Genomic DNA, 19666 nt, shown 5'->3' on the forward strand with positions numbered 1-19666 from the left:
CCTCAGCTGAGGTAGAGGGCTTGTACCTAGACTGTTAATTTATGCCAAAGCATAAATAATTACATTACTTCCTTTTCCCTCAAACATCCTCCCCTTATAATAGCCCAGAACTAAGCAGCTGCTTTCCTGAACACACACAGGTGTTTTTATAGACTTTTAAGAGCCACACACTGATTTAGCCACATGCTAGAGGGCTCTCTCATTCGGTGAATGTCCACAGAATTTAAAGATAAAATTCTCCAGGATGTTTTTAATGCTTTTAAAAACTTTTCTACAGATACTATGAGAAACGTGACAGCTGTGAACTAGGACCTCAAATAAACATATTTCAGATTAGTAGCCTTTTCTATTCCATTTTCTCAGTTTGTGGAGAAAACGATACTTTCTCCTATGAATCAGTTTATCATTTGACATAGCCAAGCCTGCTGTCCCTGGGGCTGCAGCCACAGCCGCCTTGCCTAAACAGAGTGCGGAGCAGAGCCGGATGACGGGGGCCAACGCAGCGAGCTGCCCCGAGCAAAGGGGTGCTCCACAGAAAGCAGCCTGGCCAAGGGCATGAGGTTGTAGACCTGCCATCGTCTCCAAGGAAGGAAAACAAAACTTTCTTGATTAACAGCCTTTGGGGTTTCTGCAAATCCAAGAAATGACAGACGGGGTTACAGAGGAAGGGAGAGTGGAAAGACGGAAAAAAGAGTGTAAAACAAAAAACATGTTAGGCATGTGTCTGAAAGATGAGTAAACCCAGTGTGCTAGGGTGCTCCTAACGAAACAGAAAGATTTGGGACAGAAAGGAGTGTTACAGTCTCAGGCATTCACTTTTCAGGGTGTGGTTCCCTTTGAGAAAATGGGATTTTTAAAATTAAGTGTTACTATCAATTAAGTACTAGCACCAACTATACTTTCACATTAGACATGAAATCAGACATTCAGATATTGAAATTATTGCTATTATTAAAAATGCTTAAAAATATCTCTGCTGTCCTTAAAGCAATAAAGAATACAAATTTGGCTTGATTTATTCAAAAAAATTTTCCTGCCAAGATGCCCAGAATCACCCATGGGAATGCAAGACTGGAAGCGGACTTCTCGAGTCTCCCAAGATCAAGTCCCGCATCAGGATAAATCTTGTCGTAAATTTATTAACTCCATCTAAAAATAGGCAAGATTTATGCCTCTGTTGCTGTGATGAAAGGCAGCCCCAGATCCCCCTCCCCAGTAGCTGGACCGTGTCCAGCTTCCAGGTAGCAAACGTCCCCAACCAGTCCTTGCCTCCTCATGTGAGTGAAAAGTGAAAACAACTCTCAGAAGGGTATAAACATTCGTTTTAAAATGCAGAGAGACTGGGATTTGGCCTTTACTATTAATGAAGTTACAATTGCCTGATGCGAAGACTGTGTAGGTGGATAATTAATCTGCAGTGAAGCTGGTTGCTGGGAAGCCATTAACAGCTCACTTAGTTCGTGAGAAACAGGGGCTCTGCAACAACTTTTAGTTTGGCTGGCAAAGATTAATTTATTCAAAAGACACAGAGCCTGTTTGTTCATTTTTGGAAACATCAGCTTCTGCTCCATATCAAAAGACGAAAAGGACATTCCTTTTTCATTTTTCATGGAATATTGAATTTTTTGGTTTATGACATGACAAAGGCTTTAAAAATGTTAGTGTTTATTTCTGCAAATAAATGTTAAGTAGTATAACTTTTTCTTAAGTTTATATACCCCTTAATAAAAACTTCCTAACTTTAACACAAGGAACAGTAATTTCCTTTCCTTCCTTGTTTTTCAAAGTTCAAATTATGTGTGAAACCCAAAGCTTCTTTTCTTTCTATTTTAACTCATTTTAAACCCCCAAAACTCTAAATAGACATTAAAATACCATTATTAAAACTATTTAAAATTAGGTAAGGAAAATCAAAGTATGGATCAGCAGTTTTTAAAGTATACTACATATGTTTTTACATGTTTACAAATTGTGTATAATATATTTTACATCATTATCTGTAATACATTGTATCAAAAAATGAAAAAGAAAACATTTCCTATAAAATTAACTACCTGTTTGGTTTCAACCTTTCAATGAGTTCATATGGCAACACTAATGCAGTCTTTGGAAACTCCAGCTTTTCTTTTCCTAATATTTTGTAATTTTAAATTTGTAACATTACTGTTACAACCAATAAACTGTTTGCTTCATTCAGGTTCCTGGTTCGGGATGAATTTCTGTCACAAAGAAGCACAAAGAAAGAGACCATACTGACTTTTAAAAAATCTATCTAAACCTCAGCTTCTCTCATGTTGGAGATATTCACACCGTATCTGAAGTTTTCACAGAGCTCTGAGAAACAGAGATAGCTTTAAAGTTTACTTCCACATCCCCAATTGCCCGATTTCCAGTGCAGCCTAGGTCCAGGGTTTCAACTGAAGCTCATTTCTTAATATTCAGCTAATTTAAATGCTAATTAGACTAATTTGTTGAATAAAATGTGGTAGGAATTCATTAACAATTTTGCTGCTATTGTTTTATGTCTATAGAGAGAAATTTTCTAAAACAGGACTCCAGGGACAGTAGCGCATCTGTTACCAGTTGAACAAGTTGGATTTTTTTGTAAAACTAAACCTTAGAGTTGGTAATATATTGCAGAATGGCAGAGGAGATGAAGGAGTGATTTAAAATTTTCCAGATCTAGCCCATCTTGGACATAGACCACTAATGAAGAAGAGGCCTTATGCTCTCCTGGGCCCATCTGCTTCACGGGTTTTGCTTTGAGTTTTATATACAGAGGAAGAAAATGTGTCTTCTCTCTCTCATTAGCTACTACAGTCATTCCAGCTGATACTATAGTTTTTCTGCCTGATGTTATTGCTGCCTATACACAGAACTCAAACCGTTCACCTCAAGTCTGATACTGTGGATAGACTTTCATGGTTTTGTTGAGCTCCATGAAGTCAGTGAGGCTCCGCAGAGGTGGAGCAGATAGACAGAAAAAAGGATGAGATGATCTCTTTAGAAGGACAGTCTTGGGTTTTTTTGGTTTGGTTTGGGGTTTGGTTTGGTTTGGTTTCATTTGCGTTGGGTTTTTTGGGTGGATCTTATTTTTTTTCCCTTTTTTTCTGCAGTATGTGCCATTGCCACAGTCAACAAGGTATGTAAGCAGATGTCAAATTTTCAAGATGTGACTTTGAATCTGTTCACAACAAAAGTTGCTCTTGGGCTTAATTAGGTGACCCAACTTTAGTCAACAGACAGCATTATGATGCAAATGAAAACCCAGCCATTTTTCACAGGGAAAATATGTTTTCCCTGCTAATCTGACTAATAATCAGATGTTCAACTGAAAATACCTTTTCTCTGTGATTGAGGACTGAAGCTTATTTCCATCTAAATCAGCAGCATTTATGTTGTGCCACCTTCTCTGATTCCTACCCCATTAACTATTCCATGCCATCTTAAATTGAACTTAGAACTTATGAAAACTGGTAGCACTACAAATTATGAACTACTTGTATCTCACTGAATCCGGTATATCTGTCAACAAGCACACGCACCTCACAATACTGAGCCTTTCCTATTCTTCAGGTGTTTCTCAGCCACAATTTACCTGGAGGAGGGGTGAAAATGTTTTGCATCTGGTGTGTCACCTGAGACTGACGATGAGGAAAGCACTGGTGATAAAGTTTTGATGCCATGGGGATGTTTGTATAATATTGATTGCAGAAAGCATAAACTCATGTTGTCTTTTGGAAGTTTTGTATGATATGGAAGCTTTTTGTTCATAGTGGTTTGTTGACCTGAATGTACTACAAGGAACTGAAAAGGTCTTAGAGTGTGGCAAAAAGTAAAAAGAAAAATTTTGTTAAAAAATAATCTATTTTGGACTCTGATCTCCTCCTGTGTCAGCTCCCATGGCTGAATTAGTCTGTGGTTATTTTGATTTGCATGTAAGGCAGCTGCCCCCAGAGGGCCATCTAAAAAATCCCCCAGATTTGGGAGGAATATGGAATCAGGTCCCTCCCTGCTAAAGATTTTCTGTTAGTCAACGTGGAATATGTAACTGAGGCAACTCAAAGGCCTGTAAACATCTTTCTTCTTCTGAAGATAAATATATTTCATGTATGACTTTTGAGTTCACATATGAATTTAGATACTTAATTCTGATTAAAAAAATAAACAGTGGCTGATAGAAACCTGAATATTGTTGTGGATCTGGGCATTACTATTTGTTTGCCTTAGTTTTCCACCTGTAAATATTACTCTACTCCACAAAGGACCCAAAAAGAAAAACGTGTTACAGCTAGTGAGTGATGTGTTCAAGTATAGCAGTGGTGGGGGCTATACAAACATATCATGATTGAAAGGGGATAGGAAGGAATGTAAAGGAGGTCATCCGTATTGAGAATACCATTTATACGTGAAAAAGCTCCAAATCTGTTTACCACTATTTTAATTTAGTTCTGTGCTTGTTGTTTTTTTTGTTTAAACTTTTGTTCCTGAATGCTAGAAGTGAATGTAATTAAGTTTAGAAGTATTTCAAATGGAGGTCAGTACTCACTTCTACATGTTGACAGGTCTGAATGAGTTTTGCCAAAAGAGTTTCCAGTTCAGTATTCCTCTTAATAAGGTTGGTGAGGTTACTCTCCAAATTTTGCTGTCAAAAAGAAAGAAAATAACACATTAGCATTTTGAAGAATTTAATGTTTAGGTGAACAGTGGAAAAATTGATATATTTTCAGGATCTGAATTGTATAATTACACAGGTATGAACACGAGACTTTCATTTTGATATGCTCCATTAGATGTTTTGTTTTTGCATCAAGTATGGCAAGACAAGAGAGCAGAAAAGTTCAAGATAGAGCAAGTTCTATAAAATAGTGTTTCTAAGGACCTACTAAAAACTAGATTAAGCAATTAGTTTTAGTCAGAGGGAGAAAAAATGAGTAAGGAGAAGAGCAGGGAAGGTAAAAACATTTCACCAAAAAAAGTGGTTTATTTTGGCTGAGAACACTTTTTGACTCCTTATTTCCTGCTCTCAGTCTAGCATTGGCATTTAAAAGCCTGCTGCTAACTGAGGTCTCTGAGCATGTGCCCCTTTGGGACTGGGGGAGATTGATCTAATTGATTCAATTCCTTAGTTCAGTAGAGTATATTTTTTAATAAATAATTCTAAAGAAAAACATCCTTTCTATGCATAATAATGAATTATCTACTTGCAGATTGTGCCTTCACTAATTGTTGTCAAAAGAGAACTTGTGGCTTGTGTCTGTGTTTATCAACTGATTAGGGCTGCAATAAATATCTGCAACTGTGGGAGCTTGGAGTGCTTTCCAGCTTCCAGATTTGATGTTGCATCCTGGCCACTGTACCATTGCATGTGAAACTGAGGTCTAGAAACAAATGTTTCAGCCTCCCTTCTCCCCTCCACATCCACAGAAAGGAAATCCAAGCGCATGAGAAGGAGGAGGTTTGTGATCTGCTCAAGGGTCGGAAGGCTCTGCAGAGGGATCTGGACAGGCTGGATCAATGGGCTGAGGCCAATTGTATGAGGTTCAACAAGGCCAAGTGCCAAGTCCGGCATTTTGGTCACAACAACCCCAGGCAATGCTACAGGCTTGGGGACAAGTGGCTGGAAAGATGCCCTGCAGAAAAGGACCTGGGGGTGTTGATTGACAGCCGGCTGAAGATGAGCCAGCAGTGTGCCCAGGTGGCCAAGAAGGCCAACAGCATCCTGGCCTGTGTCAGAAATAGTGTGGCCAGCAGGAGTAGGGAGGTGATTGTGCCCCTGTACTCGGCTCTGGTGAGGCCGCACCTCGAATCCTGTGTTCAGTTTTGGGCCCCTCACTACAAGAAGGACATTGAGGTGCTGGAGCGTGTCCAGAGAAGGATGACGAAGCTGGTGAGGGGTCTGGAGCACAAGTCTTATGAGGAGCGGCTGAGGGAAGTGGGGTTGTTCAGTCTGGAGAAGAGGAGGCTGAGGGGAGACCTCATCGCTCTCTACAGTTACCTGAAAGGGGGTTGCAGAGAGGTGGGTGTTGGTCTCTTCTCCCAAGTGACAAGTGACAGGACAAGAGGAAATGGCCTCAAGTTGTGCCAGGGGAGGTTCAGGCTGGATATTAGGAAAAATTTCTTTACTGAGAGAGTGGTGAGAGACTGGAATAAGCTGCCCAGGGAAGTGGTGGAGTCACCCTCCCTGGAGGTGTTCAAGGAAGGTGTGGATGTGGCATTGTGGGACATGGTTTAATGGGCATGGTGGTGTTGGTTGATGGTTGGACTTGATGATCTTACAGGTCTTTTCCAACATTAGTGGAAATTCTGTGATTCTGTGAGTCTGTGAAGGCTGTGACCTGCTCCCTAGTCTGGCTGTCTTAGGACCAGGACCCTGTGGTGCACCATAGAACCTGCAACTACCAGCTCTTTGCTTTTTACTATATATCCTGTGATAGCTGCTGTTTGACATGAAATTCCATCTTCTGGAAGCACATAGGCATGAAAAAGTCCATGAAATGCAAAGTTTCCACAGAGATAAAAAAGCCCTGTATATATAACCTGAGTCCATGAAACAGAAGAAGAAGAGTAGTCCTGCCATAAACACTCAGTTATTTCAGTAACTTCAGGGGCATATATTTAATTTTGAAAGTCCTGGGGACTGCTGGTGTGACAAGCTGTTCCTCATAGTTATTCACCTATGTAAGTGTGTGAGACTAGTCCCTTGCTTAGTATTCTTGACAGTCTGACAGTCCCTGCCTTTTAATTGTAGTTTGTCCTCTGAGCAGTCCCCAGTACCTAGGAAATACTGAACAAGAATACCAGAGCTGGGCCCTGTGCTTCTCTCCTCACAAGGGCTGTAGCATCTCCGCAGAGCTCTCATTAATTTCATCCCTCCTCATCTTTTATTAATGGGCTTCTTTTCTTAACACTGTTACTTTTCCCCCCGATGTATCTATTCTGTCCCTTAAGACCCTTCAGCTACCATGAACTCACCTGACTTCTCTCATCCTTGCCCCCCTGCTCTTACAACCTCCGTGCACGCATTTAATGTGCGTGTGTGTGTGTTTTGTGGTGCTGTTACTCCCTGTCTATTTTGTGCTGTTTTAAAACACTTTGTTCCTTGCCCTCCCTCCCTTTCTGCAGCCCTACAGTCTCCTTACTCCATATTGCATATGGCTAAAAATGAGTGAAGCCAGCAGTATTTCACTGCTGAACCATACATACTTTGGCATTTACCAGGGCTGATTCTGTAAACACTGGAGGAGCAGTCAGTCCTGTTCCATTAACGATAGCACAGGATTTTGATGGCTTTACGTATAAAACCCTTCTGAGAAGCGTGATGGGTGTTTGAAGTACATAATTTTGGCATTTTCTTCCCAGCACAGCCATACGTATCATGTATCACAAGCTCTGACTGTAAAAATACCTTCTACACTGCCTTTATTTTATAGCCCATTAAAACAAAGAGTAACAAGAATGGGCATTCTTTACTGAACAGTTTGAGCTGTATCTTTTATTTCCATAAGCTGTACTGTGAACAATCATTTAATTGCAAAGGCATGTTTGCTGTGCTGTTAGATGTCCCTTTGTAGAGCTGAGACTCACATGCAGAGTCAAAATGCCATATATAGTTAAAGTATCAGATAACCTTTGTCTTTAAAAAACAGTTTGTTAAGAGGGGACCAAATGTGCAAATACTCAAAATGATGTTTACATACCATCTTATTGCCCATATATTCATTTTGTACATGTTCTAATGTTTTATACCAAAAGATTTAAAATGAAAAATGTAAACTATTGATTGGCATTGCCTAATTTCAAAATGTATTATTGGACATAATAAATGCTAACAGTTGGGACCTTCACATACTATGAAGAAAAAATGTTCTCAAAGCTGTTATGGAATACTGCAGTGATTTTCAATAACCTGAAAGTGCCTTGAACTAAGGCTATTAATATATGAAGAGTAAATATTTTTCTCCAAAACAGAAATTTATTTAGCCATAAATTATATACAGATAATTATATCCAGGGTATTTCCAAATTCTGGATAAAGAACAGAATTTTAGAATAAGTTCTCTATCCAGTGAATATAAACATAAATCCATATATATTATTATGGTTTCACACAGGTCTCTTGATGTCCTCTGCATTTCCTAATTGTGAAAATGGAGGATAACTACTAAACAAGTGAGTTGCCTTACAAAAGGCAAAGACTTAGTGCATTCCTGAGCTCTAGCTCCTCGAACTGTGTCATTTTCAAACTGGAAAGCCTGGAATTTTGTTTCCTTGCAGTTTGGTATGCAAGAAATTGGGGTCTTTTTAAGTCAAGAAGTATCAGAGTTTTGATAAACTTCTGTTGAAAAACATCAGTTTATATGAATGCTTTACTAAATAGCAAGGACTTGACAGCTGCTTTCTGAAATTAATGTCAATCTTTCCAGTTTCACTAGGGCAAGTACTGAATGGCAGCTCTTAAAACTGGCCTGGCTTGGAAGTTTTAAAGGTCATAAAACTAGATCAATTCTTGCAGTATGTTTACCCAGATTTTCTCTTGGCATTATTTTCCTCCAGTTCTTTCCCCTATTCCATTCCCATACAGACCATGGCACCACTTTGGTTGCCACATGATAATATGACCAGAAGTGGAGTTCAAGCCTTGCACTCTTTCTTTACTCTGTATAGGGGGAGCTGGAAAGGGCTTGAAAGACTTTATATTTCAGAAGTACTTTAACTTGCTCAGACATTCCAAAGCGTCACAAGCTCATTTCACATCCACACACATCAGGTTGTGTAAAACTTCAATCCCGAATTTGGAGCTCTGGCCATCATGAAAAATCAATCCAGTGGTGTAGACCAAAATTCCTGGCATAGTGAATTGTAGTCAGGTTTTAAGTTTGGAGAAAGGGTGCTCCCGCATTATGATGAGTACATGTGAAAATGAGTGGCAGAATAAGCTTATTCAAAGTAATGCCTTCCTCCCACCTAATCTTCTACTGTCATTCTCTTAGGTGAATCAAATTGCAACTGTATTTTTAGAAATGTTGTAGATAAATCATAATTTCTTAAACACTTCCACCTGCCTTTCCTTATCTTTTTTTGTCACTTGTTAATTTTTGTCATTACCTGTCTATAAAATCTAATCTTAGAAATGCAGGGATTGGTTTTTAACAGAGGGAGAATAGTTGCTCTGCATTTTCTCTGTGAACAGGCTTCATGCATGTTAACTCCGTGGATGCAAACTGCTCACAAAAGCTAAAAGGCAGGCTGAATGCTTCGTGACTTACCAATGCAGACCTAGGCCAAGATCTTGACATCCCATGCATGCTTTGCAACTGTTTTTACAATATCGAGTATAAAGTGAAAAGAATGCTTACTGTCCATTTAGCATGGTCTGACAACTATACAACATAAATATTCCTATAATCTTGGGATAAATCCAAGTAGGTGGAATCACAGAAATGTAATTGAAAAGGACAGTTGAGGATGATGTTTCATTTTGACTCTGCATGCCTATAAAATGATATGATCCAGGGACTGGAGTCTGAAGTTGGAAAAATTAGTGCTAAAAATTAGAGGAAGGCAACTCAGGACTGAATGCCTTCTTTAAGCTGCTGTCTAGCTCACACTGAAGTCATGATCTTCTTGTAGTAACAATTGCGTGAGGCTTGTGCTCTGATTGAAGTGGGAGGTCAGACTAGGTGATCATAATGGTCTCTTCTGGCCTTTAAATCTATCAGTCTATGAAAACCAAATGTGAACCCATGCCCTTTGCCAAATTAACAGTCTCATGCAAAGCATCGCTTGTCTAAAATAGGAAGGTAGCACAAACAGATAGTCCTAAGCTACTATACAGGTTGAAAACGCTGTCAAAATAAATTAATGTAAGCTTCTTAAGAAGAAAAACGCTGACTTGTGTGATCCTGCCTTACATCACAGCAGAGAAAACAACATCCCAGAGATGATCTTCTCAGAGGCATTTTCCCGGTCCAGAAAAAACATCTATTCAAAAGGCCTCAAGAGAAAACATCCAGCTATCAGCTACAATGAGATTTTAAATTCCATTTGAAGTAAAGGCACTGTCTTTTTCTCATGAAAAATATTCTTTTTCCTGCCATTGTTAAATATAAGGATGCATTTATATTTTCCACTCACTGCTTACTGGAAGGTTTTGAGAACCAATCCACTGAAACTGCAGCACGTGCTAAGACTCACACACTGTGGGACAGTACTTTGTAACAACAGCCTTGCTCACCGTTTACATCAAATCCGTCATGATCAAAGTCCTTTGGAAGCAAACATTGACAGCAGTTTGCATTTCCTTTGCTCCTGGTGTAGAACTGACCAGGGTAAGGCATATTATGAAGCTACCTCCTGGTTTAAAGAAGAAAACAACTTTGGAGAGCCTTCTGGGCTTATCAGAGCCCTGCATAGTGGAAATTAGGTCAAGTAATTATATAAGTTTCATGAGAACCACAGCCACCCTCCCATCAGCTCTCTTTACAAATGGCCACACTGAAACAGAGGTCATATATTTTCAGATTTGTTTGGTTAAAGCATGTAACCAAAGGCCACACAGTTACACTGCAGTAAAACTGAGATGAGGAATAAAATGCCACAAAGCAGAAGTGTGATTGTACCCTAACTTACTCAAGCTAGCAGGGCAACCAGAATGGTGTTGACATGGCAGATCAGTCTTTAGTACGTGCAGGCTGGCTGGAGATCATAAGTATACACCCTGTCGCTCACAAAGTCCATGCAACCACATCTTCACTGCAACTGTTTTTCCTCCTAACTCAAAGAAGTTGTGCTTGTACGTGCTCCGGTTACGTTTCCATCTCGTCGTGGTGACATACCCTATGAACTAGGCCTGTTGCCTCCAGGACTTTTGTCTAACCTATTATAAAAGTTGCCAATCAATTCCAGAAGAACTGCCAGAATACCAAGCACGTTTTTGAGCCAGGTTTTTGGTGTATGCGAGATTAATGTTTCCTTTGGTGTTCTTTATTTAAATGGACATGCCAGGTGCACATGGAAAAACTTAAGCAAATTTTTATTCTACGTATTTGTCCTGAAACAGATGACTACTCTTCTGTAGGATACACATGCTCGAACCTGTATTTCTCCAGCCAGGGAACGGTAACATTTGTGGTTAATAGGAATGATTGACCTCAAGTCTCAAATGTGCAGAGCTTGACAACTGCACTCCACATTTCTATGTGAAAAGAAATAACAGCTATGATGTTGATACACTCCTGGGGACTAAGATTTTTACCTCAAGTGATTACAGTATATCACAAGGAAAGACCCATGAGATACTGCACTGTTAATTAATTGTCCAGGACTATTTTTATTAAAAGTGCAATAAAAATAGCTGCATTTGAATCCACTATGACTTAAATGATGTTAACTAAGTTGGGACTATTTCCATATTTCATAGGAATGTCGCTTATTGTTTTATTAACCCTTATTTAAAATGGGATATTGTGAAAATTAAAGGAAGTCCAAGCATTTCCTGTTCTTGACCACATAAAATCCTTATTAACTGAGAGGGCAATATTCTAGGCAAAACCTACAATTGCGCTCTCAGTTCTCTGCAAAGCCATGCCCTCAAATACACCATGGTGCTTGCCACTTGCAGTCATGGCTCTGCCCTTTGATTTAACTACACTAATCTGCCTTGTGAGTTGCTTTACTGCCATGCCCTTTAGCCTTCCTTCCCTGTTTCTTCTCCCTTCCTCAGAGCATAAGACAAATTTTGCAGCTGGAGCCTCTGAGGAAAAGGGACAGGACAAGAGCCATATATATAGTACAATACAGCAAAAGTTTTCCTTTGATGTGCAGTACTAGGCTCGGGAAAGAAACAATATATATACTTTAAAACTATATATATTAAAAACAGGGACCATTACCAAGAACATAGGCCAATGCAACTGACACTGCTTAGTTATTTTCAATATTATAACATGAAATGAACATATGAAAAATGAAAAGAAAATACCATTTTCTTTTAAACAGAGAAAGCAATTTGTTTTCTCAGGGCATTCAAACATGTTATAAAAACTTTGTCCCAGTTTAGACAGTGACAAAACTGAATATAGGACAAGTAACTTTTTTTTAGAGATTCCCATTTCAATCAAACTATTACAAGATATCTAAATGTTGGCTTGGCTGGGATCTGGGGGGTTGCTTCAGCGTTATTTCTAATGAATCATTAATCAAAGAAGGACTAGCATAATCATCAGGAATCAAGGCTCAAGAAAGACTAGATTAAGCATTTGACTAAATTAAAACCAAAGCCAGTCTCAGACTGATATGTGAGCTAATCAAGGTTTACAAAACTGTAGATATATTTGAGGTCCAAATATATTCGATTTATTTTTTTTTCACTTCAATGCAGTAGTCAAACTGGAAGCTGAAGTGTTAAAAGAGCACAACAAATACCAGACACCCTTCATTTAAAGAATGGCATTAAAGACTTATTGAGGAGAGTTAGAGGATTCATAAGTTCATTCTTTTCCCCGCAGGCTAATCCAGTGCAATGAAGGGGGTTAAGGAGAACTTGAACTTTTGCACAGCTGTCCTTGCAGCATCCTGGCTGCATCCACTTCCAAACTCCCAGGACGTGGAACGTACTTAAAACCAGGAGTTCAACAAGAGCTCCTCCTTTTTGAAACGCCTAATCTTATATTGCACAAGCAAGACATGGGAAGTATTCTTTCCAAAAACTGAAGTTCTGAGGTTTGCACATCACTAATGACAGACATTTATAGGAAGAGAAAGCAAAAAAAGCTCATCCAAAGAACCACAATTCATGCAGTGTTATTAAAGTCCTGGCTTCTACAGATGCCTGCCTAAACATTTCTGAAAGTTTGTGTTTTATTTAAGAGGTTATATTATGGAAAAAAATGTTTTTAATCAGTCTGTACATATTACTGCATTTTGCGTTTGAAAAATTCCATCTTATCCAACCAGGTATGTATAAAAAATAATTCAGTATTCTGCAAAACTGGCAAGTTGGAAAGGATGGCTAGATAGGCGAGGAGTAGAGAAGGTCCACATGGTGATTTGGTCTGTGTTAGGTAGCAGATGGGTGGAGCTGTCACAAACCTGATTCAGCTCTTTCTGCTGGCCTGTAGCATTTATGTTTCTCAGTATGGCAAACAGCACTTTGAAGGACTCCTGAGGATATTAATTGTCCATCCAGATAATGAAGCTGGAAGTCCATCTCCTGGCATGGCTGGATGGAGTGGGATGCCCAGGGCACACACTGGCTTTGCCTGCTACTGGCGCAGCAACTAGCAGTTGGGCTAAACAGACCACCAGCAGGATTCTGTTCAAGAAATGGGATTGACTTTCTTTGCAGTTCCTCTATAGAGAGGAAACAGGTGCATCTGTGAACACAATATATTCCCAGCTGTTGCTCTGGCAGTGTATTAGGAGCCATATAGGCACCATTGGTAAGCCCAAGTGAAGCCAGAGCACAGCATCTCTTTTGGAAAATGCCAATCCCACTGTCCAACAGCATGGTGCATGAGGCAAGTGTCAAGCAACCACTCAATCAGAAAGATCCAACTCCGACTTAGGGTAATTCATGCTAAACAAAGACCCACTTACAATTACATATTATGGTATTTTTTTGTGCTTATAGACTCTCCAGCATTTTGCCAAGAAGTACACCATGAGCTAATTCTTCCACTCTGGAGCACTCTGGTTTTGCGCCACTGAAGTCATTGGTGGTTCTGCCTTTTCCTTCCAGTGAACAGGCTCCAGCTGTAAGAGGTTACTCACAATAAAAAAGTTGGCATCTGTCCAGTTGAATGCTCATTCTGGCACATGCTCATTGCCTTGCTGCCCTCAGTAAGAGCTTGGTCTAGACAGAAGTGTAAATCTCTTTGTGTTTTCTTCTCTTCATTTGCTCTATTTCCTACTCAGTATACTAAACCCCTCTACTATATTGAGTAAATGCCCCAAAAGAAGTTTGGCATGGTCAACCTGAGTTACTCACATTTTTAAAGTTTAGACATGAACTTAAGTACTTTTTTTGAAAAGAAGGCTTAAAAATTCATCTAAAATAGTTGTCAATCTGGCCTGATAATATACTTTGTCAGTATTTTTCTATACAAGCACCAGATCTTGAATTTAGGAGTTAGGGAAATAATCACCCTTGATTTAGATTTCAGCTACAGAGTTGTTATTATATTTAAATCTTTGACTTTACAAGTTGTTATGGATAAAACCAGAGAATAATGTTAAATAATCTCAGTACAATTACATACTTAGGGACTTATTAAAACAATGTGATGGTGATGAGCTAAGTTTAAACTAAATAGTGAGTATAAATTGCAAGGTACAGTTCATGATACGGAGTCAGATTTTGTTGCATATTTCTGTCATACTCAGGTGAAGTTTCTGTTCTGACCTGCCGAACCCTTATTGCCAATACTTCATCAGACATCAACTCCAGATTTCAAATTCACCAACCAACAAAAAAAAAAAAAAAACAAAACAACACCAACAACAAAAAACCAAACCAAAAAATAGAATAACTAGACCAAAACAACAATAAAAAATTAGGAGCTTTTGGTTGGAAAACCAGGTTCAGGTCTAAGTATAATTTAAATATCCATCCACTGGAAAAATAACCACAACAAAAGTAGCACTTCCTTTTTGCCTTGTATTTGCAACTGATATATCAAAGAAAAGCATACCAAGGAAATAGTCAGCAGGCAGAAGTATCATCCTCTCTCATTTAATGTGCAACACTAAAAGCTATTCCTCCCCTTACTTCAGCAGTGGACCCAACCCCATTCCCAGACATCCTGATCTCCCTCACCACTCTTACCTCCAAAAAACGTATGTATTTTGCCCCTTTTTCTTTGGTCATGCTGTGACCTGCCCAGCTGCTGCTACAACGCGCCCCTCACCTCCTGCTAGATTTTATGAACCTCAGTTGAACCCAGTTGCTGGCTCCTGCTTTGCTGGCAATGCACAGTGCCAAGAGTTTCTGGGTGGAAGGCCTGAAAGTAACTTGGATGCTCAAGAAAATGCTCAGGGGGTAAGGGATGTGTGCTACAGCCAGGGGAGCACCCAGAGAAATAATTTCTTTCTTTCCCCTGCTAAGATGTTATTTTTCAGTCCCTATTGGAGTGCACATTCACTCAGATTAAAATGCAATAATCAATGTTAATCTGAAAAACATTTAAGGGGCCAATACATGAAGGACAGATTATTATTTAACAGCCCTTGACAATGTATATGGAATGTATATGGAATGGTTAAAAAAAAACACAACCAAAAGCAAATAACCCATGTGGAGGCCACAGCAGGCTTCTGTATTTCACTTATTTCAGCATTGCAGATAATAACAGATGTGTTTCATTTTACTAATATGAACTAATCAATTAGTATGAACTAATCAATTACTATGAACTAATGAATTGTTCATATTAATATGAACAATTGCATGAGGATACTTCAAAATAGTGAATTCTAGCTCAAGAAGGCATGTTCGCATGATTGTGGACCGAGTACTTTTGTAGTTTATTTTTACTATGCTCCTCTGATAATAAATCACTTGTAACATGCCAAACCAGAAACGTAACTCAAGTCAGTTCTACTTCAGCAATATTTGTGGTCCCATCATTATATTCCAAACACTATTTTCCATTTGTTGCTTCAGTTTACATACAGCTTGAAAGCATATACAAGGTAAAATTTCTGTCGGTAAGAATCAGTGGATTGTGACAACATGTTCCTAGTAGCAGCATAGAACTCTGATCTCTCAAGACATTTAAAACATACCATTAAAAATTTAAAATTCTGCTGTAGTTTAGCAAGGAGATAGATCTCATGATATGAATTCAAAGGACATTTTTAGAATAAAAGTGTAAATAGAAGCCCAAATATGTGTACCTGTAAGATCTCAAACTCACACTGTGCCGGCACAAGCTTATCTATCACTGTTTCAATTTCTAACACATAATTTTGTACTTCATCTTCTGAGTTGAAACTTTCCTTTCTCTGTTTTCTTGACATTTCAGATTCTCAGCTGAAATGCAGAGCACTCAGGAAAGATCTACATGTTCTCTTCATAAAAGAACTGGAATGATTAATAAGAGATCCACATATTCTAATAGCAAAAGGCTTTGAACATTTTACTAATAAAGTAAGGACAAGAAGCTTTGTCTTTGATGTCAGCATTAAACATCCAAATTTGCATTAGTAAATTTGGTAAATCTGGCATCAGAAAAGAGAGCATTTAATGCACAGAAAACCAAAGCAATATTTAAGTACATATATATCCTAGAATTTCATAAATGCTCATGTAAGAACAAAAATCATATGAAAAACAGAGAATAAACCATCTGAATCCACAGTCCCTTCTCTACAAGTAGAGCAAGCAATACGTATAATCCAACCCTTCTTTAAAACCTTAGAAACAAGAAAAATCAAGATAATTTTTTGAAGCGCCATTTTTCTGTTACCTCTTCTTCTTCCAAAATGCCAAATTCAGAACTGATGGTTCCCTAGAGGAACTCATGTGTGAGTAATGAAGCTTTCTAACTTACCTTTGAATGATCTACAAAGAATCTTAAACCCTTTCATTTTACTTAATCTAGCATATCTAAATTAAGGATGCAGAACTGAGCTAGTCTTACATGGCCTGCTGATCATTTTCACATCAGGTGGGCTAACAGCAGGAAAATGTAGAATCAGCCTGCCTGAACCCTCCCATATAGCTTTGGCCACTTTTCTGTAACCGTTTATCATGACAGGCATTCAGGCAATGAAAAATACATGTGCCTACATTTTGGTGAAAAGACTAGCAATTTAAGAGAGATGTGCAAATCCAATTATTCCTGGAGAAAGAGAGAGGGACATCTTAAAATTTCATTTGACACATTTAGATAACATGACCAATTTATACATACTTCCTCCAGACAAATTATTAATTTGATTTATCACAGCCTTTGAAGTTTTCCCTACTATCAAGGCTGGCAAACTTTTACTACTGAAAACATGAGCCAGTGCTGATTATATAACTATGCTTTGTCACTTTGGGAAGATATAAAAACTGTCAAGCCTATGGAAGTATGTATTTGGGGCCTGTAGTTAACTAATTTTGATTTTGATCTCAGACAAAGTTTTCTTTGGAGAAGAGACGTGGACTTGATTCACCCAGTACATTACTTCAGGTTTGTATTTTTAACATCCATTGTTTCTGAGAATCAGGTATACTGACTTTGTGAGAAACACATTCTTTAGCTGTATAAAACAGACACAAACAAGCACGCATTTACATAGGTACTCATACATGCTCTGTAATGTGGAAAAAATAAGTTATACAATGTGCAAACGGAAGGAGAGCACAGCCTCCTCTGGTGTTTCTGTGCATGGTTAACAATAACGTTTTGAGGTCACACTGATTGAGGGCTGAGCCCAATTTTGTACGCTCAACAGTTTTTAAAACACCCCATGAAAATATAGCTCTTTAATGTCCTTTGTTCTTTTCCTTGACTGAAGGAGTTAGGTCTTTACTCCCTTGAAAAGAGAAGGCTCAGGGAGGACCTCATCACAGCATTCCTGTACTTAAAGGGCAGCTACAAAGAGGACAGAGGCTCTCTCTTCACAAGACGCTACAGGAAGAAGACAAGGGACAATGGGTACAAGTTGCACTGGGAGAGGTTTCATCTTGATGTAAGAAATTTTTTACAGTGGGAACAATCATTCACTGTAACAACCTCCCCAGGGACATGGTAGTCCTCATCACTGGAGCTTTTCAAGATGCAATTGGACAGATAGTCTAGATAACCTCATCTAGGCTCTCTTTCCCATGAAAGTTTGCACCAGATCATCTTTCAAGGTGCCTTCCAACCTGGGCTGTTCTATGATTGATGATTTATTAAGTACTTTTATTAGTTGAAGAGCTGTATCTATTATCAAAGCATTGTTTTAAGTGTGGCTCTGTGTGCATGGGCGTGTGCGCACGTATGGGTGTGTTTTAGCAAATGCTATTTGGGCTCCATACCTGTATTTTGAGCTGATTTGCCTAGTTTGAGCTGATTTCAATTATGCAACTCTTCCCTGATTTTGACCATTATAGGGTCACTAACAGTCAAAAGTGAGTTGTGTATGGGAGAGGAGAACTGACTTCTATCTAATTTCTACTGACCTGGTCCACTCTTTCCCGTATCACCAGGAGTTTGGAAAGCAAAGCCTGGGAACACTTGTCAACCCTCAGGACGTCAGGCTCTCCCAGACTGAGGGGCTTCAATTCCTCCTTTCTGCATACACCCCTGTTTGCCCTGTGCATAAACATGCAAGTCTGTGAGATGGCCAAGAAAATAATTGTGCAAATAGCTGAGGAGATGCCAGGAGGACAATGCCATATATTACCTGCATAACTGATGTCAAGAGCATTTCTATTTTTCCAATTGCTCAACTGTTTCTAGAAGTGTGTACATTTTGCAGTTACACTGTGACAAGAATAGTGAGTTGGCATTGGTAAGCCTTTCACTTTGTTGTAACTGTTCATGCAGGACATGGGAATTACATCTGGGAAATTGCATATGCTAGATAATATTATTGACTATTGAAATGACAGCTCCATTAACTTTCATTTTTTTCACTTGTTTCTGCCAGAGTGTTTCCTATTCTGCATACTTACAGTATAAAACTAGCTTTCAGCCAGGATTTTTTAATTAATAAGGATCTTATTCTACTTTATAGTTCAATATCTCAGGGTTTTTTTTGTTTCATAATAATGTATTTGTTCTGAAAGCTAACAGCAACTCAAGTCATGTAATGTCTTTGTTTCCATAGTAACCACCTTGATTCAACTGAAAGAAACAAATGAAACACCAAATACCTGAGGTATTAAAATGCCCTAAATTAGTCATTTAAGTAATGAAATAAAAATTGATAAAAAACAGTTTTCTTAAAAGAGATAAAACAGTATAAATAAAAATACTTTGTACTTTCCCTCTATGAATTTCAATTACTTTTACAAGAGATTATGATCCTTATGATCCAACATTATGATCCTTATGTTACAAATTATTCAATTTCCTTAAAATCAAATGCCTTTAATCCAAAACCCACTGAAGGCTATACTAGTTTTTCTACTGAGTCAATGGGCTTTGAATGAGATTCCTCAGAAGCCAGTAAAGCTAAGAAGAAGGTCCCTCTCGTCACAGATACCATGTGCTCGTAACACGTGCTTGCACAGACAAGTAATCTGGACGCTCAAGATATTGATTAATTATTACTTTGTTGTCAGAGTAGTATCGGTATATTTGATATCACACTTTGGCTCAAACAACATGTACATGATTACCAATGACAGCACAACAGCAATGACTCAAAGATGCCTAGGTTTGACATAACAGAGGTACGTTGCCCTTGCCACAGTCCATCGATACATGATCAAAGTGAAAACTTAGTGGATAAACATTCCCAATTCAGACTTCTAAAACTAGCACCTCAGAAACATTCTATGAAAAATTACTGTCTCACAGCTGAATGTCATTTTGAAACTGCATGTCTGAAAAAGGAGATTTCAGTAGTTCCTGGTGGGTTTGTCCAGACCTTTAAGGCTGTACATTCCCATTACTAAACATGTGCTGCGGTATGTCTCCAGTGTACGACATTAGCTGCTGGGTGCTTTTCAAAGTAAATAGAA

The 19666-nt window shown here is 38.7% G+C and overlaps 1 protein-coding gene across 2 annotated transcripts in view; it reads right to left on the reverse strand.

Moving 5' to 3' along the window:
• The window catches only part of MID1 (midline 1), a 101138-nt gene that overhangs the window by 40737 nt on the left and 40735 nt on the right, over positions 1 to 19666 (reverse strand). For both annotated transcript variants that reach the window (XM_059818626.1, XM_059818617.1), the window contains exon 2: positions 4550 to 4645. In XM_059818626.1, coding sequence (XP_059674609.1) covers positions 4550 to 4645 — 96 coding nt within the window. The remainder of the gene's footprint in view (positions 1 to 4549; positions 4646 to 19666) is intronic.

The sequence above is a fragment of the Gavia stellata genome, chromosome 1, assembly GCF_030936135.1.
Source record: "Gavia stellata isolate bGavSte3 chromosome 1, bGavSte3.hap2, whole genome shotgun sequence".
In the NCBI taxonomy this organism is placed as follows: Eukaryota; Metazoa; Chordata; class Aves; order Gaviiformes; family Gaviidae; genus Gavia; species Gavia stellata.